Source organism: Microcaecilia unicolor, chromosome 7 (genome assembly GCF_901765095.1).
Source record: "Microcaecilia unicolor chromosome 7, aMicUni1.1, whole genome shotgun sequence".
Lineage (NCBI taxonomy): Eukaryota > Metazoa > Chordata > Amphibia > Gymnophiona > Siphonopidae > Microcaecilia > Microcaecilia unicolor.
Genome location: NC_044037.1, coordinates 147,390,094 through 147,417,095, shown reverse-complemented (window position 1 = coordinate 147,417,095; position 27,002 = coordinate 147,390,094). Strand labels below are relative to the sequence as shown.

Sequence of the window (27,002 nt, the reverse complement as noted above, 5' to 3'; positions counted from 1 at the left end):
GACATCAAACTATCCATCTTAATACTGTTTTACTACAAAAAGCTGCAATGTAACACTTTTAAAAATAATGGTATGTTGTGGCAGGGCAGGGTTCCGCTCCAGTGTGTTCCAGTCCAGCGGGTTTCACTCCTGTATGTTCCAGTCCAGTGGGGCCCTCCAGTGTGTTCCAGTCCAGCGGGCTCCACTCCAGTGCGCACCCGTCCGGTGCATTCCAGTTCCGTGTATTCCTGTGTAGAACTCCAGTCCGGGGTTCCGGTCCAGTTTTGTCTTATCTCTACCTTGGAGGTGATCTTGCCTGCCACTGCCGCTCCACGGTAGTGGCCCACGGACTCACAAACCCAGTGCTCCCGGGGAAGAAGCCTGACCGTCTGCCAAGGTCCTCGAGCACGCGACACCCAGGTACACAGCTCACCATTAACCCCCTTATATTATATGGTGAGCCTTCTGGGAACAGAGAAAAACTTACTGTACCTCACTGTACACCACTACAATAGCCCTCAAGTGATTATTGTTTTTCCCAGAGTTCTGGGTATGACTCCTAAAGTTTTCCTCAGAAATATTTCCTCAAATTATTACTTTAAAAGGAGTGAAGCCTGTGAAAACTGGGATTACTTTAATCAGTGGGAATTGAATTAGAGGCTTAAGTATATATATTGTTAAATAACTTCTGGTTTTTAAAAGAGAGAGAATGTAATCAGATGTATTATTTCTAACTAATATTGGACAATAAGTATGTTTTCAATTAAATGATTTAACTATACACCGTATTGGCCTTGAAGAAGCCAACCAAATGATCAATGTGGAATAATGAATTAGACAAGTAATATCTGGAGATAATCAGATTAATACCATGGGGTTTTTTTTCTGTTTACTGTTTAATTGATCTCCTTATCTTGTTTCACTCTCACCCATTTAGTGGTCTAAGGAAGAGAATAGAATTACCTGACTGAAATAATTCCTATATATTACTTTCTCTGTATTTCCAGCAAGTTGTTTTATCATTTGTAAAATTTAAATGGTTATAAATAAAAAATAAAAAAACAATAGCCCTCAAGCTTGCAGGTGTCACATATGTAGGTACAGTAGGTATTTAGTAGTTTTTGGAGGGCTCACATGTTCCACCACAAGTGTACCAGTTAATATGGGCCTGGGTCCCCATCTCTACAGTCCACTGCACACTGACCACATAGCCTACTCCTAGGACCTGCCTGCCACTCTAACAAGAATAGCCATCAATCTGAAGTTGTCATAGAGCCTGGTATGTACTGTTATTGTCACATCTTGAGGAGGTGGGAGGGAGTCTGTGACTACTGGGGGAGTAAGGGGGTTTATTCCTTAATCCCTCAGTGGTCATTTAGGGCACCTTTTGGTCACTTATTTGTGACTGAAACAGGTCTAGCCAAAGAGTCTTAATTTTGACCTAGGCATTTTTGCTTTGTTTCATTATTGCTGAAAAAGTCTATCTTTGGTGCCACCCGTGCCCTGCCCAAAACATGTCCCCAACATGTCCCCTTGAAATTGGATGAATTATGGAGAAAAAACCATCTAAAATCGGAATGTTGAAAATCGCAACTTGGACTTTTTGAGAGAAAAAATGTCCATCTACCAACTTATGATGTTTTTTTTGTATTGAAACAAGTGCCTTGGTGTTTCGATGAATATAGCATTCCAAAAGTTGATAGCAGGTTTTAAATACAATGTGATTTTAAAGGGCTCCATTCTTTAGAAAAGAAATGGGGATGAGTAATTGTCACATCAAGAAAATAGTCCTACAAATAAAAAGCCCTCTTTCTTCTTCCTTTTGTAATAAATTTCAAGTATTTCTGACTAGTCAGCAGTGGAACTTTTTATGACCCCAAAATGTATCCCTGCATAGCCTCTCCTCAGTAGTCACTGCTATTGCTTGTCTTATTAGTTTGCCGATAGTAATCAAAGTCCTTCTTCTGTTTGGTTTATCAGACACAGTTTAGGGGACGCTCCTAGCAAACATCATCAGCTTTAGCAGTGCTCATTATACTAAGCCATGGGGTCACGTGATGCCTGCTACCTAGAAGGCAGCGAGATGGAGAGGCTTCCGCACTCAATCTGCCAATTTTCTGCTGATATTACCTGTTTACAGGACAGGGGAACGCAGGGGACTCACTGCCTAGGACGGGGGTCCCGTCTGGAAGTTATAGCGGCAGTCTCCTAAGAGGTATGCCCTCACAAGCCCCCAAAAAAATCTTCAAATCCCCCGGGAGCAGCCTGGACAAATGACGGGGACACAGCCTTCGACGACCGCTCTAGCAGCACCGACCACAGAATGGGCGCAGGAGATCTCGAGGTCCGTTTCAGCCGCCTTGGAGGGACAAGCTCAACAAGTTGCAGTCGGCTGTAGATGAAATTAATGAAAAATTCAATTCCCATTCGGCACCGTCTTGCGGATGTGGAGCAGCTGGTCTCCGCGAGAGAGGAGGAGGTTCAGAGTGCTGCTGCGCAGCTAGCCGTGCTTAAAAAGAACTTGAGATGCGGGAGTGGGTCGAAGAGCAGGAAATCCGATCCCGCCGAAATAACCTCAGGGTGATCAGATTGCCTGAAACAGTGACAGACCAGAGCCTGTATGATTTTTTCGCTAAGTAGCTCCCGGAACAGTTGGGCCTAGAAGAACAGGGAGGCCCTATTTGTTGTGATAGAGCGCATCGCATTGGAACATGAGGTGAGGCTGATAACAGGCCTCGAACGGCGATAGCCCACTTCACGAACTGGCAGGCGAAAGAGCGGATTTTAAAAGCGGCGAGAGCAAAAGAGAAATTAATGTATGAGCCATAGGCTGCTATTGCTTAATGATTACTCCACGCGAGTGGCCCTTATGAGAAAGGCAATGGCACCTACATGTTCTGCCCTCTATAAAAAGGGGTGAGATTTGCCCTACTCTATCCAGCCAAATTGAGAGTCTAGGTTGATGGGAAGGCCACCCTCATTACTGATGTCGCAGCAGCGAAAGCTTTTTTGGAGAATTATAACAAGGGGACAGGTGCGGGACAAGGTGAGCCAGAATAAAAAGGCATCCGAGGCGCAGAGCAGAGCAGACTGATGCTGTATTTGGAACGTTCTCACTCGTATCGAGACCTGTGGATTACAGTTTGGCCTCACAGGGCAATGCAGCGACACACTATATTATGGCATACTCGAGAGGGCCGGAGAAGTGGCCAGCATTAAGTCTGAGGGCGAATTGGTCAAGGGCTTGGAGCACTGCATATGGACATCTGTTTTTTTTTTCCTGTGTTCATGCTATTGGTATGTCTTGGTGTCTATAAGGGTTTGAAGAGAAGTTATGGACATTAGCTGTTATACAATATAATCTTGTACTAGTACAGAATTATTTTGTTAGGGTGGGGGGGGGGGGGGAGGTTCCTCCTCCAGTTGTTCTGGGTAGGTGAAGGATGGGGGCCGGTAATTTGAGAGGGAGAGGGAAGGGGCAGTGGGAATGGGGGGAAGGGATGGGAGAGGGGAGGGGGATGTGGGGGACTGTGTGACTGGATGCGTGAGGTGTGCATGTGGGAGTGGGAAAGAGAAGGAAGGGGGAGGGGGGGAGGGGTCAGCCTATGGGTATTGGGTAATCAGGGGGCACATTGATTTGGCAGGGAGCGCGATAAGGTAAGGGCTAGAGGATGCTGTGATGTAAAGTTTTCTGGTTCTCGTGGGTTCAGCTGGGAGACCGGAGAGGACTGTAAACCAATGATGAGTGTTTGGGGTACTAACTGTCTACAGCATGGTTAATTTAAAAATAATTACCCTTAATGTTGATGGTATTCACTCCCCCATAAAGCGTACTAAGATCTTGACGTGGCTGAATAAAGAGGGGGTCGATATCGCGCTCTGTTTCTATAGGCCGCAGCATTTATATTGGTTTGCGTAATATCTTGGCCTTACAGTAGCGCATATGTCATCAATAAATTCAGACGGTTGATTACGTCACTGCTCTCTTTAAATAGCTGCGCTCTGTTTTTATAGGCGATAGCATTTATATTGGTTTGCGTATTTTCTTGGCCTCACAGTAGCACATATGTCACTAATTAACTCAGACGGTTGACTATGTCGCTGTTCTTTTTTAAATAGCAGCGCTCTGTCCCTATAGGTATTAGTGTCTATGTCTTGTTTCGGATAGCACTAGCGGCTAGGTCTGACCATTTTGTAGGTTTCTATAATATATTTATGCGTGTGATTATGTATGGTTATGCATAGTAGTCAGAGTCTTAACGTTTGGCACTGTTGCAATAGTTTGGTGCCTCTTTGCATTAAGGTTCTTTTTATGCTCAGGGCTTCCATTTCCGTTTGCACTATTATGTCAAATTTATTTCAGAAGCCATTGGGGAAGTGTATAATATGATCTTTCAACGGCAGCCTTTCAATTATATGGTTTTATTTATACTCACACTGTGATGGCCGGTCTTTGGCAAATATGCTTTTATAAATAGCTTAGTTTTTATATATAGCTCAGTTCTGGCGGATTACATTTAAGTATTTTTATTATCCGTCACTTAAAGGTTTTTAACTTTAAATTGTCTAATTTAAAATCTTTGTAATATCTCTTGATGTACACATTTTTTGCGATAGTAAAATTGTAATTAAGTGTATTTTTTAGCATTATGTTTCAATAATTTTGTGCAAATAGATTCAATTTATTTTGGTTTTTGGCATTATGGTTTATTTCTGTTTTATTATTTTTTATTTTTATTATTTTTTGTTTTGTTTTCATTCCGTGTCAAGTGGACCAGGGGTCCCCACCTCACCATCTCAGATTTTGATGAAATTTGGTACATAGTTTCTTCATGATAAAAAACTAAGCTGTGCAAAATTTTAGTTCAAAGACTAAAAATTGGAGGTTCTAGGGGACCTCAAGTAAAGGGTTGCAAAATGTCGCCTAAGCAAAAATGACATTTTGGGACAACTTCCAGAAGCTGTAACACTGGAAGTTTTAGTAGTACAAGGGGGATATTTGGAGAACCTGCACTACTTTTAGGGCTTAATGAACTGGCAAAACCCCATGTTCCTAGTCCTCTTACGTTCTGAATGGTTTAGGCTCAAACTTTGCCAAAAAAACAGCAAAAATCAATTTACAGCGATGTTGAGGCTGCTGTAGTTTCTAAACTAGTTGGCCTTTCAGGTTGATTTTTGGTAGGTGTACTAAATGCACGGCTGTAATGAGGCATTCCAATTTGCAGCACTTTCCTTCAAGTGGTTGAAAAATTATAAGCGTTCAAAGTTGGTATAAAAAGCATTTTTGCCCATTTTGGGCTATCTTTGATGCCCTTGATCTCCAGTGGGACAGCTTCAATATTCTTTCTTTTAGCACCATTAGAAAGAGCAGATTTCCTTCTATCAGAATATGTAGTTTTCAATTTGGAGTCTCTCCATATAAGGATTGCAAAAAAAGTGTTTTTTGGCCAGTATTGTTGAATGATAGATGAAACGGATATAGGGCCCATCGATGTTTCTAATTGCTGTATAAGTCACTCAGTTGCTTTAAGCATGCGTTGGTCCATGGTGGCTACGCCACTACCAATTCAATAGGAAGTGGCAACCTCATCGCCAAGAGGTCACGCCCGATAGCCAGGCAAGTCCAGCCACTTGGCACAGGTTCCCAAGCCTGAAGGTGGGCATCTTACTTGAGGTTCCCAAGCTTCATTTGGTTGTCTTTGCCTAGTTTCTCAAGCCTAATGGGGGTGTCTTAATGGTTCCCAAGTAAAACCTCAGTGCTGAAGTGACAAGAATTTTTCACTGATAAGTTTCACTGCTGTTTGTGGAAATGTATACTGTCGTCCAAGTGCTGTAGTTGCTGGTACTGGAAGAACTGCTAGAATATGCTGTTCAGAAATCCAACAGAATCTCTTCTGCTAGGCCAATGAAATGATCGTGCAGGCCCGCATGGATGCATAAAGTTGACCAAGGCATCATGTTCTTCAAATGATGTGTCATAGACATTGCCAATCCACCATTTGTTGTCATAAACACAGGCAACATACTGCCCAGGCTGAAGTTGAGACACATTTATGCCAGGTACACACACTGGGTCATCTGACTGACAAAGTTTGACAACAAATGAGGAGGAATCATTTGACACTCTACTGACTGAAATTGGTTCAAGTCAATGGAATAAACTGATGATTTTCACGAGTTCAGCAACTGTGGAAGCTTTACTGAATCTTTCCTCTTGTGCAGATCTTGAAGATTCAATTTCATCCTTGGAAACAAAAATGAACTTGATTTTATTTTATTTTTTTATCACAAAATTCAAACAAGCCTTGTGCTGTGAGAATTTGGCTATTTTTAGGTCATTGCAACTAGCCTGAGCAGCTAGTCGCTTTGTTGTACCACCTATGGCATCACATGGTGACTTGCCATGGCTTGTGCCAAAGAAATTCCACTGTGCACTTATTCCAAATTCTGTTTGATGATAGCACAAGTTGGCAAAGTTTTTGAAATTCTTGTATTGTGCAGCTGAGCCATCACTAAAGTATGTTACATATTTTATTTCTCCAATTTTGCTTTTCAAGAACGCGATTAATTTTTCCAAGAATGCATGTACAGCAACTGCATCATACCGCAAGCTGTCACTTATTATGCAAACACTTATGCACTGAATTTCACTTGAAGCATCACGGAAGTACACAACAAATGGATGCAGTGTAGCTTGATGTTTTCCCAGTGGAAACCTTGAACAGCATCTTGGACAATAAAGGAGTAGTTTTCAGCAAAATCCAAGAGAACAACAATTTCACAAGGATTTAGGTTTTCTTTAACAGTTTTTAAGTATTGTGTCTGATGTTTGGAAATGTAATGGTGAACTGACAGGTTTGAAACTTTCAATGCAAGCTCAGATACAAAATCATCAACATAAATCTGTTTGGTCTCCAGTGTGGTGCGATCTGTATGAACCCACTGCTTAAACTCGATTGTTTCACCTGGGTCAGCATCACTGAACACTTCTATCAGGTAATTTTCAAGCACATCTTTACCTGGACATATTTCACACCTGTGAAGCATGCATTCTTTGCATTCCAAATTGCACACAGTTTTAGCCATCAGTGCTTTGTAATCTTCGTTCAGCAGATGGCTTCCAGCAAGCATAAGCTTCACATTTTGATGAATGACACAAACACACACTGAATGCATACCAGATGAGCCAACAGTGACACACCATTTTGGGACTTAGCTCATCATCTTCAAAAAAGCCAATAATTTTTTTTTCTGTTTCTTCTGGTAAAACTTTACCTTTCTTCTTGTCTGGTTTTGCCAGAATTCCACAAACTGATTTCAGATTTCTTGCTTTCTTAACCATTCTAGTTGAAACCATGAATTCTGAGGCAGTTCTTTCAGTAGACCAGCTGTTTGGTGCTAAAGTTAGTATTTGCAGTTTTTCTGCATGATTTGCTGAAACTTGGACTTTGTTTATCAACTCGTTTAGCAGGTCATCATAATCAGAAACATTTGTCACATTTCTGACTGGTAGAAGGTTGAGTTTCAAACTCATTTAGGTCTAAGCCACCAGCAACTGCAAGATGATGACTCAAAGTATTTTGCACTCACCTGATTTTGTGCTTGGTATAGCCTCGTACATCACGCTTGCTGACTTTTTGAACTTTAATGGAGAAATACCAAGAGATGTCAAACTTGTGTTCAACTTGCCAGAAATGTCACTGTGTTCATCATCTGCTGTGTTGTTGATGATGATAAAGAATCAGCAGCTCTGTTACTGACGTCTTTTCGACAAGGTGGACATAGTTTCTGACCCGGCACAAATATTTTGCTTGTTAAGGCCTTTAGCTGGGCTGCTAGTGTGTCATCCAGCACTCTTAAGCCCCTTTTTGCATTATGACCACCTTTGGAAAATGGATTACAGCAGGTTCTTTGCAAAAATTCAAACTTTTTCAACAGTAAGGATTCATAATGAAGGCAAATAGCTGATCCAGCATCGAAAAGTTGACCAGAACGCTCTTGTAACAACTTCTGTTGATCAGGCAGAAGCTCTTCAATTAATTTCAAACCTTTATTTTTATTGTATGTCAGTAAATGACACTCTGATGTACTTGAACAGCCAACTGAGCAAAGTGGAAATTCATCTGATCTTTCTGGATCCATTGATGACCATTAGCATCAGTTCAACAAACGCATTTATTCTTGCAATCAGATTTTCAATGGGTAAAATTTTACTTCAGTCTAAGTGATTAATATCTTCATTTGTGGCATTTAATTCAATATAAATGAGGCCTGTCGGTGCAGGTGCGAGTTCTTCAACAAGAAGTATGTATACAATGGTTTCCACCCTGTTTTTTAGTTTACTTGACCACAGTTTTATAACATAATGTTTAAGAAAACTTCTTTAGCAGTTAGACTTGGCAATTATGATTGGTGAACCATGTTGCAAGGCAGAATTGTTTGTTTCATTGCCCAATTGTATGCTTCTGGTACCTCCTGGCTCCTGAGTGTCTGTTGCTAGGCTACTTTGATGCCTACAGTTCACTAAGAGGTCAAACTGTAGCAAGGGTGAAGAAACACCAGCAACAGACACTCAGACGCCTTGCAAACAGGGTCCACCAATCATAATTGGCCAAGTCAGTCATCCTAACTGACTGCAGTTTTCTTTAAACCTGTTATGAAACCTGGCCTCATCCTTCCACATCCTAAAAAACATTCCTGTTTTTTAGTTTTCCTTGAATACAGGTTTTATAACATAATATGTTCTTTATTTAAAAAAAAAATTGGTGCTTTTTGAACGAAGAATTACTTTTACTACACTTGTATCAAGGGTGTAGTGAAGAAATCACAGGCTGCTGCCCGCAAACATTTGAGGGCATTTTTGCAATCCTTATATGAAGAGACTCCGAAATGAAAACTACATATTCTGATAGAAGGAAATCTGCTCTTTCTAATGGTGCTAAAAGAAAGAATATTGAAGCTGTCCCACTGGAGATCAAGGGCATCAAAGATAGCCCAAAATGGGCAAAAATGCTTTTTATACCAACTTTGAACGCTTATAATTTTCAACCACTTGAAGGAAAGTGCTGCAAATTGGAATGCCTCATTACAGCCGTGCATTAGTACACCTACCAAAAGTCAACCTGAAAGGCCAACTAGTTTAGAAACTACAGCACCTCAACATCGCTGTAAATTGATTTTTGCTGTTTGTTTGCAACGTTTGAGCCTAAACCATTCAAAAAGTAAGAGGACTAGGAACATGGGGTTTTGCCAGTTCATTAAGCCCTAAACGTAGTGCAGGTTCTCCAATATCCCCCTTGTACTACTAAAACTTCCAGTTTTACAGCTTCTGGAAGTTGTCCCAAATGTCATTTTTGCTCAGGCGACATTTTGCAACCCTTTACTTGAGGTCCCCTAGAACCTCCATTTTTAGTCTTTTGAACTAAAATTTTGCACAGCTTAGTTTTTTATCATAAAGAAACTATGTACCAATTTCATCAAAAATCTGAGATGGTGAGGTGGGGACGACCTTTAAAATTGGTCCACTTGACACAGAATGACTCATTTTTGCTTTTTAAGCAACATAATTACCTTGAATATGTATTATTAACTATATTGTCATTTATACTTTTCCATTTAGTTTTTCTTTATAGATTTATGTTCAGTTATAGCTTTAGATACAGTGATGATTCCACTTGAAAAATTTTATTATCGGTTTTCAGGTTTTTTTTAGTTGATTTTATTTCTATTATTTTTTTCGTTCGATTTTTCATTTTTATTATATTTTTTTCATTTTCATTTTGCATTTTTTTCACAATCCTCTTTTTTCTCCTTTTTCAGCTTATCTTATGAAATTATGGAGGAACATTTGTATATTTTATCATTACTTTCTCTAATATATATATATATATATTTTTTTTTTTGTCTTTAGTTTTTGCACTCAGTTGTTTTTATTCTATGCAACTTTGGAGGCTACATTTGTATACGTCAATTTGAAGGTATGTTATATTTGTTTGAATTAACCTATTCTGTCTAGTGCCTTTACCATATATAAATCCATATCATATATATATATATATATATATATATATATATATATATATTATATATCTTTACACACAATGATTCATGGCTTTGGTATATGTTATAACATTATATTATGTAACTTCGGGATTTACTGTTTTTATTTTTATTTGTATTAATTTAAACGTTGTATTTCTATTATCTTTTTTAAAGTAATTTGTGATTTCACACATCTTCATGATTTTAATTGTGTTTCAATGTTATTCCTATATATGTGTTTTGCTCAGATATTTTTATATTGTAGTTTGTTTTTGTTTTAGACCCCTGAGGAAGGCCTCTCTGGCCAAAACACGGACTGTGTAGGGTCCTAATAAAATTATTTTTGGTGCTCTTACTATTGGTTTTTAGTCTGGTCCTTTTGGTCTCTTCCGCCCTTCTTTGTGGTTGTCTATGTATTTTGCGGGAGATTTGGACTCTCTTTGGTTGTTCTCTGATGGTATTCACTCCCCCATAAAGCGTACTAAGATCTTGACGTGGCTGAATAAAGAGGGAGTCGATATCGCGTACCTTCAAGAGACGCATTTGTCAGCGACTGAACATCAGAAGTTAATAAGGGGCTGGGTGGGTGAAATAGGATTTTCATCGTATAACTCAAGGCAGAGAGGGGTAGCCATTCTCATACACAAACGATTGCCCTTTAATATCCATAAAATGGTCCATGATCAGGAGGGGAGATATATACTGGTATTGGGAGAGCTCTGGGGGCAACAGATATTGCTTTGTAATGTTTATGGGCCCAATGTATATTCCCATAAATTTTTCTCTGAATTGGTGGCCAAAGTGGTTGCTTACTCCAGTTACCAACTCATTCTTGGAGGAGACTTTAATGTGGTAGCAGATCCAACAATTGACTGTAAACCACCGAGACTTAAGGGGGGAACTGGGAGAATAAGGGGGTTAACTTTGTAACTAATCAGCTAGGGTTGGTGGATGTTTGGAGGCTTCTTAACCCGCAGGGGAAGAATTTACATTTTACTCCCACCCTCACGGAGTTTACTCGAGATTGGATTATCTATTAGTCTCCCCCTCTATGGTCGCCAGGATCTCCAGAGTGCAAATAGTGGCCCAAGTATTAAGTGACCACCAGGCCGTCGAGATGGTGGTTCATGGTCAGCAGAGCCGAGGGACCGTATGTGCAGATTCTCCCCTGCGCTAATTAATGATAGGGATTTTTCAGGAATATTTGCGGACTAAGTGGTTGGACTATCAACAGCACAATCAGACACCGGAAACGTATTGGGCAGCCTCGAAGGCAGTTATGAAGGGGCACATCATAGCATACACAGCTGGAAAGAGGAAACAGAGGGAGGCAGAGCTTTTGCGTTTATCTCGGGAATATCACCAGCTTCGCCGACAGCATATAGCTCATATGACTGATAACTATAGGACAGCATTGAAGCAGGTTAAGACACAGATAACTGAGATACTGACACAGAGGGTGGAGAGGGATATATATTTCCAGCGGCTACGATTATTTAAGTGGGGCAGTAAAGCGGGCAAGCTATTGGCTAACTTAGTCAGGCCCTCCCGTAAGAAGCAGATTATCTCCACTATCAAGGATGATACGGGGAAGGTGCACACTAGAGAAGCCCACATCCGACAGCAATTCGTAAATTTTTATAGCTCCCTATTATCAGGCCAGAGATTTTGCTAATAATAAATGCGAGGAATTTTTTCAGCAGTTGTGGGTCCCTGCCTCACGGCGAAGCAATTGATACACCTGAACGCACCTATCTCAGAGAGGGAAATTAGGTTGGGGATCAAGGCCCTGAGACTGACAAAGGCACCAGACCCGGATGAGTTTGGTCCCGGGTACTATCGTATTCTGACCGACCTGGTGGCTCTACCCTTGAGGGATTGGTTCAATGAGTTGGTGGAGGAGGGTGCACACATGCAACACAACACGGCTCATATAGTACTTTTACCCAAAACCGGGTAAGGACATCGCGCAGGTGGGATCCTACCGCCCCATTTCATTGTTGAACCAAGATATTAAGTTGTTGGCAGCTATCTTGGCTCGTCGCCTAAACCAGTTAATCCATACCCCAGTCCATGAAGATCAGGTAGGTTTTGTGCCAGGGAGACATGCATCTATGAACATCATGCAGGCGCTAATGGCCATCCATGAGCGTAAGGAAGGGGCGGATTGAAAGCCATTGTAGGTCTTGATATGAAAAAGGCCTCTGACAGCATCTCATGGCCACACTTTCCTCCCACGATTTCTTCCCAGAGAGGGGTTCGAGGATTGGAGTCACCCATGGACTTTCCTTAATCTACTTCATTTGGGCTCCAGTGGTAATCCCCGGATCTCTAGTAAATTAGAATTCTTAAAACCAATAAGGAGAGCATGGATGTGGTGGAGGAGACAACAACAGCGCTCCCCAGATGCCTCACCGTATCTAGCCTGATGGGTAATGCGGTATTCCCGGCGGGTATGGGGTATTCGGTGTTCTCTTTTTTTTTTTTTTTTTTAATCATTTATTTATAACTAGTAGAAAAGGCCCGTTTCAGACACAAATGAAACGGGCGCTAGCAAGGTTTTCCCCGGAGTGTGTATGTTTGAGAGAGAGTGTGTGTGTGAGAGACAGAGACAGAGAGAGAGAGAAAGTGAAGTTGCGAGTGTGGGTGTGTGTCAGAATTTAAGAAGCGTGGGATAGGCATGTGGGATCCGTCTTGAAATGAAGAGTTAGTGGTTACTGAAGATGGGCAGACTGGATGGGCCATTGTCTGTTATCTGAACCCCCCCCCCCCCCCCCTCCTCTTCTTCCCCATTCCTTTGCTGCAGTCAGGGTAAGAGGATAAAGGATTTCCTCAACAGGAACTGGTTTGTAATGCCCCATGGCTTCTTGTATTCCAGGTACTTGAAGTATGCAGCATCATCTCTGTGTAAAACTGTCCACCTCAGATAAAACAAAATATTACCATTGTTATTAAAATGTCACACATTCTCTTCATATGGTTTTCACAGGGGAGATCTGAACATTAGAGCATGGACTCTCTCATAATCCTAAATTAAACTTGCCTTTCTTCCCCCATCACCAGGCTCTGTAGTGCAGAAATTATAGAGTCCCTGAAAGTTATCAAAGCTCAGCATCTGGGCTGATATGAAGAACAAACTAAGGTCAGGATAAGAAAACAGAGATGACTGGGAAGAGCAGGGAGCTGTACTTAAGTTTCAGGAAGGAAAACGTTTTTGGAACAGAGCAAAACGACCAATTGTTTCCCCTCAGTAAAAGGCTGAGAGCATAACTTGGGGAAGGGAAGGAAGAGTGCCTGGGGCACAACTCCTCTAGGATCCCAACTTTCGATCTGCTACTTAGTGGATAGGGGATGTTAAACCCTAGGAGAAATAGCTCCGCTTCCTTTCGTTGTACTTACACTGAAATTCAGTCTGTATTTCCGATAGGTTTGGGTAATGCACGTGTGTGCAAATGTTTTTAAAGAACTGGAACAGCAGTGATATTAACTGTGCTTGTGCTTTACGTGCATGATTGTAAAAAAAAAGTTTGCTTGGATCAGGCCAGGGATAATAACACCGGCAGCCCAAGTCCGGGACTCGAGAGCAGAAAGCTAGCAGCTGAGCGCTTCACTGTTCTGTATATCTGCCCCTCTCCCTCTTCTGTGCTGCTTCACAGAGGTCAGCGAAGAAAACAGATACAGCCCTTGTCTCATTACTTTATGCTGCTTGTTGTTGCATGCCTGTGGTCGTGCTGGGGGGGGAGCAAGTTTCCCCTCTCCCTCCGAATGATTTCTGCAGACAAATACTGAAAGGAAATGGCAACTGGCTGTTATAACTATGTCTCTATATAAAATGTACCTCCAACGTTCTAGCGTTGAGAGAGAAGTAAAGCGTTAGTTTTTTTTTCTGAACTACTTCTCGCCTTTCTCTTGTGTTTTGCGTTTTCCCGGGGCAGTATGAAGATCGGGGATGCCGGCTGCCGTTCCTCCTCTCCCCTCTGACGTGGCTGCGCTCCTCCGGGATCTTCTCCAGGGGCAGTGAAGTAAGAGGAGAGGAGGAGCGGATGCAGAGACGTCAGCCAATGTGAGATTGCTGTCTTCGGAGGTACGTTTTAGTTTTAAGATCTTTTTTTTTGTTTTTTCTTTATGTACCGGCTGCTGCTGCTGAAGAGGATAAGCAGCAGCAGCCGGACAGAGTTAGTATTTTCGGTTGCGGGTGGCGAGGCGGGTGATGTGGCCGGGGGAGGGAGGCGCTTTGTGATGTGCCGTTGGTGAGGGGCTGTGGTGATGCGCCGGGGGGGGGGGGGGGTTGAGGTGTTTTGTGCGCAGGGGGAGGAGTATGCGTGTCTTGCGGATTGGGAGGGGAGGGGCTTGGGTGATGCGCCGGGATAGGGGGGGCACTGACCGCTGTTGCAATTCGTTGAGTGTCAGTGCTCCGCCCTCGACGTCATCACGTTTGACGCATGGGCGGGGCAGACACTCAAGGAGAAAAAGCGGTCTCTGCCACTTCACTTTTAGAACGTTGGGAAAGTGAGGCTTCATTAGACGTTGGAGGTGCATTTTATATAGAGAGATTTTTTTCTTTTTACAAGGGTCACTTGCAAACAGTAATACAGAGATGATTGCACATTAATACAATATAAGAAGAAAACAATCCCAACTAGATATATGGATTATATAATCTTTCTCTTTCTTAGACCACAAAGTGAAGAAAAATAGGGAGAGTAAAATAAGACAAGGAGATCAATTAAACAGTAAACAGAAAAAAGAAACATGGTATTAACCTGATTATCCCCAGATATTACTCATCTAATACATTATTCCACATTGATCATCTGGTTGGCTTCCTCAAGACCAAATACTGCGTATAGTCAATTCATTTCATTGAGAACATACTTATTGTCCAGGTTTTAGTTAGAAATAATACATCTAATTACATTCTCTCTCTTTTAAAAACCAGAAATTATTTAACGATACATATACTCAAGTCTCTAATTCAAATCCCACTGATTAAAGCAATCCCAGTTTTCACAGGCTTCACTCCTTTCGAAGTAATAATTAAGGAAATATTTCTGAGGAAAACTTTAGGAGTCATACCTGGAACTCTGGGATAAAACAATAATCTCGACATAATCATCCACAAAAACATCCACCTTATTATTCAAAGTTTCTGGTCCATTATAATTTTCAAGATCATAACCACTTCTTGCTTGTACAGAACTTCATCTGTCATATCAATTTTTTCACTCTCAGAGGGTTCAGTCAAATTGTCCATGCAACTCTCCAATAAGATCATATCTGAAACAAAGTTATTTACTACAGTCGTTAGATCCCGAAGCGCCTTCCAGATGGTATTCAATGTAACCTCCACGGAAGCCAAAAACTCCAAGATGATTTCTCTTGAGGTGTTTAGGAGTGGTTCCGCTGATTCGGGTTCTGCTGTAAACGTCCTCCGTTTCAGCATATGCCTCTAACACACTCCTCCACTCCTTTGGACATGGTGGTTAAATAATTCTGGAGCGATGGAGTTGTTTTTCCAGGTGCAAGAGCATCGACACTCCTTCGCCGGCGCTAATCAAAGGACCTCACCAACCCTTTCATCTGTGGGCAGTTTGATGCGCAGCGGTCCCGCACTTGCTGCTCAGGGGACAAAACGCTAGCCATCAGCGGCTGACCGCCGGTTGTTCCCTTCCTCTCAGTTAAGGAAAATGCAATTGCAAAGAGGAAATTTACATAAAGAAGACATGTGGTGTAGGATATTTGGCCAATTTTTGGATGAAGAGCAGGCGATCTTCCTTACCTTTGACCAAATGAAGGAAAGATGGGAGATTCCAAACAACAATTTGTTACAGTATTTGCAGGTCCGACACTACTGGTCATCGATAAAGGGGCAACACGGAGATAGGTGGACATGGGGCCCGCTGGATAAAATCTTACTCCACATGCATAGTAAGGCCAATAGCTTGTCACTTGGTATAAGGTCTTGACAGTGAATGGGCCTATGGGGGTATGGAGAGATCGGTGAGTCGCTGGAACGAGGAACTTGGGACTCGGTACACGGGGCCGGAGTTTGGGGAAACTTTTCTCTACACTATATGGAATGGTCAAAGCAGTAGATTTACAAGAGACACAATACAGTGAAACCTCGGTTTCATTGGTTTTGGTTATCGTCAATTTTTTTCGTGAAAATTTTGTCTCAGTTTTTTGTCGATCGCCTCGGATTTCGTTCCACGTGTCGTTCTTCTGAGGCGTTGTTTCCGGTTGTGGGATCACACTGCTGCTGTTTTCGGACCCAAATTTCGTCATTTTGCCACAATACTGCTGCTACTGATTGAGTGCCTGTATCAAAGTCCCTGCAGGTATTAGGACCGAAATTTCGTCATTTTGCCACAATACTGCTGCTGCTGGTTGAGTGCCTGTATCAAGTCCCTGCAGGTACATAAGGACCCAAATTTCGTTGTTTTTGCCACAATACTGCTGCTGCTGGTTGAGTGCCTGTATCAAAGTCCCTGCAGGTACATAAGAACACAAATTTCATTGTTTTGCCACAATACTGCTGCTGCTGGTTGAGTGCCTGTATCAAAGTCCCTGCTGGTATTAGAACCCAAATTTTGTCGTTTTGCCACACTACTACTACAGCTGTTGAGTGCCTGTATCAAAGTCCCTGCTCTCATCATGGGACCCAAAAAAGTTTCTATGGGCAGCAGTCCTTCAAAGAAGGACAGGAACACGATTGAGTTGAAGAAGGAAATCATTGAAAAAATACGAGAGTGGCATTAAGATTGCTGAAATCGCCCGCATGTACGGGAAGTTACCATCCACGATAAGTTCAATCATTGCAAAAAGGAAGCAATAAAGGAGGCAAAAAGTAGCAAAAGGTGTGAATGCGATAACAAAACAGAGATCTCCCCAGAAGCTGGTCCTAGTGGCAAAAGAACAAGAAGGAAAGTGACCCCCAGAAGCTGGTCCTAGTGGCAAAAGAACAAGAAGGGAAGTGACCCCCCAGAAGCTGGTCCTAGTGGCAGAAGAACAAGAGGGGAAGTGGCCCCCCCCAGAAGCTGGTCCTAGTGGCAAAAGAACAAGAAGGGAAGTGACCCCCCCCAGATAGTGTCTTATGGAGGGGATCCCCCTTCCAAGCAATAATCTCTACTCCTCTCTCTCCATCTTCCATACACCAAGAAGAGTCTTCAGAAAGGTAAATGCCATGTTAAATGTTCATTTATTCTATACACTAGTCTTTTTTATTCATTTAAAAGAAAAAAAATTGCTTGTTGCCTCGGTTTTCATCAATAGTTTTCAGACGAATTATCGACAAAAACTGAGGTTTCACTGTATAAGATCTTACATAGAGCATATATCTCTAAGGCGAAAGGGGCAATCATGGGGCTGTGGAACGAAGACAGATGTAGTAAGTGCGGCAGAGAAGGGGGAACTCTCCTCCATTCCTTTTTGGAGTGTCCAGCTCTGGTGATCTGGAATGAAGCATTTCTCATATTAAATGCTGTTTTACACAGGAGTCTGGAATGGGACTATGCAACTCTATTACTGGGGGAACAATCATTATTGGGGGAACAGGGGGCTTAGACATCCGCAACGGCAATTCCTGTACGTATCTTTATTGCTGGTCCGGAAAACTATATTGCACTTCTGGATTTCCTCGGAACAATTGTTGGGGGAGGTGTGGAAGGTAAAAATGAGGGAGGTGGGCAAGTATGAGAATCAGAATTATAGTGGTTCTCCCAAATTGATCAATCGTCAATATGCTTATTTGTGGGCCTCCTGTTTAAATATGTTGGGATAGGGAGGGGGAGGGGGGTACAGAGTATGAGGGTGCATGGGGATGTATGTTGTGGCAAGATACATAAGGTTTGTGGGGTTGTTTGAGTGTGATTGGAAGATAGGGGTAAAACAAAACTCGATACAGAGTGTTTATGGTTTTCTAAAATAATGGAAGGCACAAAAGACAATTTTTGTATCTGATAACTCTGATAATGCAACTTTGTGTGCTTGTCAACTGCGAATGATGTTTCACTATTTTCTTTGTATTAGCATTGTGTATTGAGAATATAAAAATAAAAAAAATAACTAAGCCATTCAATACAAGAAGAATTGGGTAGTATTTGGGGGGGGGGGGCAGGGAATCAAGTCACTAAACTGATGAACTGACAAAAAGCGCCAAGAGCACAAAACTGAGCAAGAAGAGGTGAAGATTCCCTTTATCCCTGACGCTGGGATGTTTGTAACTGTGCAAGAAAAGAGGAGGAATGGGAGAAGAGTATTGGGTCATTCCATGCCAAGTGGTCTAAACCTTCCCACCATCATGTCTCCAATTTTGTTCAAATTTTATCTGTTGCACGAGTCAGGTGTTAAACGAAGTTTCCCAAAATTTGAGGTCTCTAACTGCAATAGTTGCAGATCTAGACCCCCTTTTCTGAAAGGTTGGCAGTCCATGAGCCCGCGACATTTACCAAAATGCCATTTTTGGGGTCTAATAAAATCCAAACACATTTATAAGAATGGCTAAAAAATTCAAATCCTGTACAGTTTTTGATGCTAATTCTGATTAAATACATTTTAACATTATGGATACAAAATCCAGTCAAACAAGTTGACTCAAAGTGTGCATCAAAATTGGTCACGACTCATCGGAACATATTTGGACCAATATTCTGACCGCAACAACTTCCATGCAAACAAAGATACGGACTTCAAATTTTGAACAAGCATTATGCTTGTGCTGGACATAATACTGCAAGATTTGCAACTAACCAGCATCTATAACCGCCCTGCAGGATCTCTTAAGTTGGCACTGTCAGCGCAAATGGTAAAATATACCAAAGTTCAAAGCCAATTATTAAAAAAGAGTCTGCCTGAATCAGCTTGTGAACAGTATCATCTGAAAGAGAAAATTGTGCTCTACAACACTGATATGTTTTTGTTTTGCAATGCCACCATTAAGTAGCCATTTACTCAGGTCAAAGTATGTTATATTTAGTATGCTTGATGTGCTAATTTTTCTTCATTTCTAGGAAATTGAGTCTTAATAGTCGCTTAAAAGTATTGATATAATTATTTATTCATTCGTATTTTATTCGTTGATTGTCCAGTTGTTTATTGTGCGCTGTTATGGTGAATTGGAAACGTTTGTGAAACGTCAGTTGAACAGAAAGATGCTTTCATAAGCTTTATGCATCTTCATAGTCCCGCTACTTCATTTTATTGGCCGGTAAGACGCGATACTTGCTAGATCCCAGAACAACTTATCATTGCTGTTATTCCAGCTCCATCAGTGACATCATCTGGTCGGCAATATAGTTTCCCTGAAACCGTTCTCTTGCAGATCAATGATGCTTTCAGAATGAAGAAGTAACTGAAGAAGGCAGGCTTGGGAACCTGCAGTGAAGTAACTGAAGAAGGCAGGCTTGGGAACCTGCAGTAAAGAAACCCACAATCAGGCTTGGGATCCTACAGTAAAGAAACCCACAATCAGGCTTGGGATCCTGCAGTAAAGATACCCACCCGTGGCTGTTACTGCATGGCTATCGGGCGTGGCCCCTATGGCGATGGGGATGCTGGTTTCAATGAGCCTGCAAATAGGTGGGAAAATGTGGGATACAAGTGCAATAAATAAATAAATAATGGCTCAGCCATCATGGACCAACACAATACATCGCGCACACAAAATATAACATACTTTGACCTGAGTAAATGGCTACTTAGTGGTGGCATTGCAAAACAAAAACATATCAGTGTTGTAGAGCACAATTTTCTCTTTCAGATGATACTGTTCACAAGCTGATTCAGGCAGACTCTTTTTTAATAATTGGCTTTGAACTTTGGTATATTTTACCATTTGCGCTGACAGTGCCAACTTAAGAGATCCTGCAGGGCGGTTATAGATGCTGGTTAGTTGCAAAGCTGGCAGTATATGTCCAGCACAAGCATAATGCTTGTTCAAAATTTGAAGTCCATATCTTTGTTTGCATGGAAGTTGTTGCGGTCAGAATATTGGTCCAAATATGTTCCGATGAGTCGCGACCAATTTTGATGCACACTTTGAGTCAACTTGTTTGACTGGATTTTGTATCCATAATGTTAAAATGTATTTAATCGGAATTAGCATCAAAAACTGTACAGGATTTGAATTTTTTAGCCATTCTTATAAATGTGTTTGGATTTTATTAGACCCCAAAAATGGCATTTTGGTAAATGTCGTGGGCTCATGGACTGACAACCTTTCAGAAAAGGGGGTCTAGATCTGCAACTATTGCAGTTAGAGACCTCAAATTTTGGGAAACTTCGTTTAACACCTGACTCGAGCAGCAGATAAAACTTGAACAAAATTGGAGAACATGATGGTGGGAACTTTTTTTTAATTTTAGACCACTTGGCATGGAATGACCCTATTACTTTATCCAGTGGTTCCCAAACCTGGTCCTGGAAGCACCCCAGCCAGTCAGGTTTTCAGGATACCCACAATGAATATTCATAAGATAGATTTGCATGCAGTGGAGGTTGCGCATGCAAATCTCTTCATGAATATTCATCGTGGGTATCCTAAAAACCTGACTGGCTGGGGTGCCTCCAGGCCAAGTTTGGGAACCATTGCTTTATACCCTTGACACTCAAGTTGATTTGTAGCTTGAAGAGCAAGGGGATGGATTATAGCAGTGCAGGCGTGGTACCTGAGAAGAAGGTATAAAGAAAGTTTGTAGCAATATATAAAAGGGAGTATCTCTACTGTTCTGTAATGGTGGATACAAGAAGGCTAATAGAGGTATTATTTACAAACCCTCCGAGTCCTACCATAAAGGAATTTGACAGTTGAGGACTGGACTATTATCATGATCCTCAGTACGTAAAAAGCACGACAGACGCCGCCTGTTTTTTTTCCTCTTACTCAGACATGGTGGAAGTGGAACTCCACCCCCACATGGCATTGCCGCTCCAAAGATGGGGGCGCTACAATATATAACGGTGCCAGCTAGGGGCTTTTGTATGGTTCTACACAGTGGCCACGATATACCAACCCGGCATCCAACACCCATCCCCTCCTCCACTGGCCGGAACCATGGCCTCTCTGACTCACCTCCCGGGCGATCTGATTCAAAGCATCATCCTCGGCCGTCAGTCTTTCCCTGCTGTGCGGCTGTCGTTTCCTGCCCGGGCCCGGGGTGGCCATATCTGTTGTTTGCCTGTCCGTCCGTAAGTTCGTCTGATCGCTAATCACAAACCCACACTGTCAGGGGTGTGTGAGCAAAAAAACGCTCGGATCCGTCTTTTAGCTACTTCCCACTATTAGTCCTCTGTCCACGGGTTTGAAGCACCGCCCGACCAGCTAGGAAGGAGGTACAGGCTGCTGCAGCCGAGGGCCAGCCCCGCGCGTCACGGGCAGACTGGGGACTCAGGAAAAGGAAGAGATAGGGTTGATGAGGCCGCGGAGTGAGAAGAGACGGGAAGACTGATTGACAGGGCAGGAAGGAAGAGACGAAATTAACAAAGAAGTATGGGGGGAAAAAGTGTGTGGGGGGACGGGCTGGGTTAACTTGGTTTTGGTTTAAAGAGTTTTGTCTAAAAATAGCCCTTACTGCCCAGACTTCAAAAACAAGAGTTCCGAATCCAAAGATTTTATGGTGAGAATACTAAAAAGAATTTTAAAACAATCCAGAAATGTAAGAAAGAACTTTTAAATTAAAATGATGACATATTTTGAAACCCATGCTTTAACCTTCGGGGTAAAAATCTACCTTAATAAAGTACAATATTAATATTATTTCTACTCGTACTCAATAGAAATCAAAAAATAAAACATGGAAAAGAAAATAAGATGATACCTTTTTTACTGGACATAACTTAATACATTTCTTGATTAGCTTTCGAAGGTTGCCCTTCTTCGTCAGATCGGAAAAAGGGCAACCTTGGAAAGCTAATCAAGAAATGTATTATGTCCAATAAAAAAGGTATCATCTTATTTTCTTTTCCATGTTTTATTTTGTTTGATTTCTATTGATAACCTTTAACAGTGGACTAACACGGCTACCACACCTCTCTACTCGTACTCACACTCATGTACACATTTTTTATATAAAACTTTTATTTAATTATATTCAGAGGATATACCCAACCTACACATGTACCCTATACCACCAAGCAACCCCAGTATTCCTTCACAACTAGACCCTCATTCGCTCACAATCACCAAGCATCCATCCATATACTATTTGTTTTAACCCCCTATTTTTACAAGCTATATGTCTCAATACATCAGTACACAATGTGCCATATAATCTCAGCACATGAACATGTAATGAACCACTTGTGTGTCAAAGTCCTTCCGAGTTTACTTATGAGCGCTTTAACAACCAATGATAGATCAATTGACTAACGCCAAGTCCATCGTTAAAGCCCTTTCTTTCTCTCCCACATTAACGTCTCTTCCAGATGTCTTCAAGATTGTGGCGAGAGGCTAGAGATAGGCTGCTGGGGATGCCACCACTACGTCAATTTAAATGCTCTTAACACATCCAGGTTCTCTATGCGAGACCGCATTTCGTCAACATCTTCCTCAGGAGAACCAAAACACGCAATCCGTGGGACTGCTTTCCAAGCCTGGAATACCGGAAATGACACTCAACCAAGAACATTTGAAATTGTATAGTAAGTTTACAGAGGAAGTATCCTCAAGTTTACAGAGGAAGTTGTCACGTCTGTGGCCGTGACCACCCTCATACTTACCCTGTTTCTGGGAGTCAGTGGCTGTGCTGGCTTCTGCTTGTCTCTGTGTCTGTCTCTGTCTTAGTTTCTCTCTGGCTCTGTGTGCTGATTGCCCTACTGAATCTCACCTGTGTGGGCTTTGCCTCTTCCAAGATGGCTGCCGCTTCCTCCTCCTTGCCAGTATCCAAGATGGCTCCCGCTGTTCCTTCCTATGGGATGACTGCTTTGTGTGTCAAGCCTCTGTTTGGTTGCAAGGTGATTGCTGCAGCTGTGGCTCTGGTGTTGATGAGCTTTATTAGTGACTTGGAGACTACAGTCCTGGCCTTTGCATTGCCATTCCCTCCGCAGTGCCTTAGGTCCCGAGGTTAGTGTGCTGTTAGCACCGTTTTGCTTTCCTTGTCTTTTGCTCTGTGGGCTTCTTACCCTTCTGTAGTTATTTGTTCTGTGGGTCTCCTACCCTTCTGTGGGTTTTCAGCCCTTCTGTGTTTATCGCTTTGTGGGTTTCCAGCCCTTCTGTATTTATTTGTTCTGTGGGTCTCCTACCCTTCTGTGGGTTTTCAGCCCTTCTGTGTTGATCGCTTTGTGGGTTTCCAGCCCTTCTGTATTTATTGCTCTGTGGGCTTCTTACCCTTCTGTGTTATTTGCTCTGTGGGTCTCCTACCCTTCTGTGGGTTTTCAGCCCTTATGTGTTTATCGCTTGTGGGTTTCCAGCCCTTCTGTATTTATTGCTCTGTAGGTTCCCTGCCTTTCTGTGTTTGTTGCTCTGTGTGAGTTTCTTTGTTTGACTAGCTAGCTTAGGCCCCGTCTGGCTTGTTGCCTGTGCTTTGCTCTGCTAGTTCTCTGTGTTTGTTCCTAGTGTTAGACTAGCCAGCTGTAGTACTCCTTGACACTGAGGCTCCAGCTGTAGTCTTGTTCCTTGTCCTGACCATTGCTTTGAATCTGCCTGCTGCCGGAACCCAGACTTTCTCTGCCTTGCCTTCGCCTAGGTGCCAGGGGGCACCCCTGGACCTTTATTCCTGCTGTTCCTGTAAGTCCTACCGGCTGCCAGAACCTGAGGGCTCAACCCGAGGGGGAAGGCAGTCAAGTGTAGGTGAAGCCTAGGTCCAGGGTGTTCCAGTTCCGCGGGTTCCGCTCCAGTGTGTTCCAGTCCAGCGGGTTTCACTCCTGTATGTTCCTGTCCAGTGGGGCCACTTCAGTGTGTCCAGTCCAGCGGGCCCCACTCCAGTGCGCACCCGTCCGGTGCGTTCCAGTTCCGAGTGTTCCGGTGTAGAACTCCAGTCCGGAGTTCCGGTCCAGTCTTGTCTCGTCTCTACCTTGTAGGTGATCTTGCCTGCCACTGCCGCTCCACGGTAGTGGCCCAAGGACTCACGAAACCAGTGCTTCCAGGGAAGAAGCCTGACAGAGTGCCAAGGTCCTCGTGCACGCGACAGAAGTATCCTCTAAATTGTTTTGAAACCCACCAAATAAGACTTAACAAAGATCTGGGATTCCTATAACTTTGAATGTCCCCCCCTCCCCCATAACACCACAATTGCCAAGTTACCCATGTCAGGAGGGAGAGTTTTTGGTTGGGCCTGGTTTTAAACTTACATCCCAAAGCAGTGCAGTATTTATAGTCCATGATCGCATCCATTGAAATCAGTGCTTCAGGTCCCATAATACACCTTGATGAGGTTGGCAGAAATCCAGGACTGCCCCAAAAGTCTCCCCTCCTGGAATGGGTATCTTAGCTCTGTAACCATCGCTCCCAAGGTAGTGGAGATGGGGATACACATTTCCCAAAGCTGACATATTACAGTTAATAAAATCAGGAAAAAAAATAAATTTTTTCCACCTTTGTTGTCTGAACATTGCTTTGGTCCTAGTGTTTCTCATTTTTTTCTCTATGTCCGCCATCCATCTTTCTTATATGACGCTATCCATCCTGTCCAGCATTTCCCCTCTGTGTCCCTGTCCCAATGCTCACTATAGAGCCAGCATTTCTTTTGTGTCCCTGTCTCTCCCCATGGACAGCTTCTCTCTCTTCCCTTCCTGCTGTGCCCGTGACTCCCCACTCCACGTCTGTAGTCTAGCACCCTCTCTCCCCCTCTCTCTGTTGGGCCAGCATCTCTCCCCCCAGTCTAGTTTCCTGTCTCTCTCTTCCCTCAACTCCCCCAGTATCTGCCCCTTTTCTTCATCCTCCCCTAAAGGAGGACAGATTTAGCCAGTCTGGGTTTTACTTCCATTGCTTTCAATGGAAGCAAAACCCAGACTGGATCAATGTGTCCTCCATGACCCACTTGAATGCTTTTTATGTTTCATGTGTATATTTGATATTTGTTATCTTTTGCTCATTTCTGATCTGAAAAGAAGGTATTGCTTTCATAAGCTAGTCAAAAAATGTATTGTTAGTACAAGCTATCATTTTATTTTATGTTTTAACTTCTATTGATTTCCTAAAAGTGGACTATCATGCCTACTGTACCATTTTCTCCAGATCCAAAAACAGAAGAGCTTGTGTAAATTGAGAAGTGAGTCGATGGTTAGGGGAACCAGAATCTAAACCCTTATATATATGCTGATGATGTAACGATTTATATCCCATTCAAACAAGATCTAAGAGAATCTCCCATGTGGCGTGGAGGAGTGGCCTAGTGGTTAGGGTGGTGGACTTTGGTCCTGGGGAACTGAAGAACTGAGTTTGATTCCCGGCACAGGCAGCTCCTTGTGACTCTGGGCAAGTCACTTAACCCTCCATTGCCTGCTGCACATTGAGCCTGCCATGAGTGGGGAAAGCGTGGGGTACAAATGTAATAAAAGATTAAAAAATATTATGAACTCCTGGCAGATGCATTTAAACTGAAACTCAACGCAGAAAAAAAACCAGTGCCTAATACTCACCTCGCAATACAACAAGACTGATTCACCACCATCAACACACCTAAACTAAGTCTACCCAATTTCGGATACCCTAAAAATTCTTGGAGTCACCATTGACCGACACCTAACACTGAGAATCACGCAAAAAACATAACTAAAAAGATATTTCATTCAATGTGGAAACTAAAAGAATCAGACCATTTTTTCCACGGAGTGGTCTTCCGCAACCTGGTACAATCACTGGTACTTAGTCATCTGGACTATTGTAACTCACTTTATGCCGGCTGCAAAGAGCAAATACTTAAAAAACTCCAGACAGCCCAGAACACGGCAGCCAGACTAATATTCGGCAAACCAAAATACGAAAGCGCAAAACCCCTACGTGAAAAACTGCACTGGCTCCCACTCAATGAACGCATCACATTCAAACTTTGTACCCTAGTCCATAAAATCATCCATGGTGACGCCCCAGCATATATGTCAGACCTAATAGAACTACCACCCAGAAACGCAAAAGAATCTTCTTGCACATTCCTTAACCTTCATCCTCCCAAGTGCAAAGGCTTGAAATACAAATCAATGCATGCATCAACCTTTTCGTATACATGCAAACAGCTCTGGAACTAGCTGCCACGCAACCTGAAAACGGTCTATGAATTGACCAACTTCTGCAAACTACTGAAAACGTATCTCTTTGACAAAATATATCATAAAGATCAACACGTATAACTGCACTATCTCTAATATATCCAGAAACACTCTTTAATGTCTTTTGCTTTAAAATCATCATGTATTTCACCCACCATGTAACCCAAAACCCTCTGTAAAACCAATTGTATGTACCTCTTCTACCTCCATCATCCATGAAAAAGAATTGTAAGCCACATTGAGCCTGCAAAGAGGTGGGATAATGTGGGATACAATGCAATAAATAAATAAATAAAAATTTAGGAAAGTTCTAGGACTTCATGAGTTAAAAATTGAATTAATGTCTGTATACTGAGCAAGAGGCTTTAATACTATATGTATCCAGGATCACATTGAAAATAAATAATCACGAGAGGAAAGTGACGTCACGCTACTGAATGGAGCAGTGAGAACGAAGCTCCCGCTGATCAGCACTAAAAAAAAGCATTTAAGTAGCGATCCTTACCCCTCCAATCGGCTGAAAAGTAGCGACTGACTGGTGAATAGAACGAAATCAAATGATGTCGCAAGCGAAGGCAAAACTGCCGGACCTAGCAGCGTTCTCATATCAGCATACAGAAAGGGAGAACGGAACAAAATGGCGCTCGCAGCACGAGGGAAGAACATGAAAACACAGAACGAGCACGCGAAGAGCCTTCAAATGAAAGAATGGAGGTAGAACCAGAAATATGGGCGAAGCTCTGCTCATGGTTTCCCAGAGATTAAAACGGACCTCAAAGAAG

The 27,002-nt window shown here is 42.4% G+C and overlaps 1 protein-coding gene across 13 annotated transcripts in view; it reads right to left on the bottom strand.

Moving 5' to 3' along the window:
• The window catches only part of LRRFIP1 (LRR binding FLII interacting protein 1), a 997,950-nt gene extending 976,551 nt beyond the window's left edge, over positions 1-21,399 (bottom strand). For all 13 annotated transcript variants that reach the window (XR_003942957.1, XR_003942958.1, XM_030210921.1 and 10 more), the window contains exon 1: positions 21,089-21,399. Coding sequence is in view for 11 of the 13 variants with exons in the window: in XM_030210921.1 (XP_030066781.1) it covers positions 21,089-21,181 (93 nt within the window). In the remaining 2 variants the exon portion in view is untranslated. The remainder of the gene's footprint in view (positions 1-21,088) is intronic.
• Between the last annotated feature and the right edge of the window lie 5,603 nt (positions 21,400-27,002).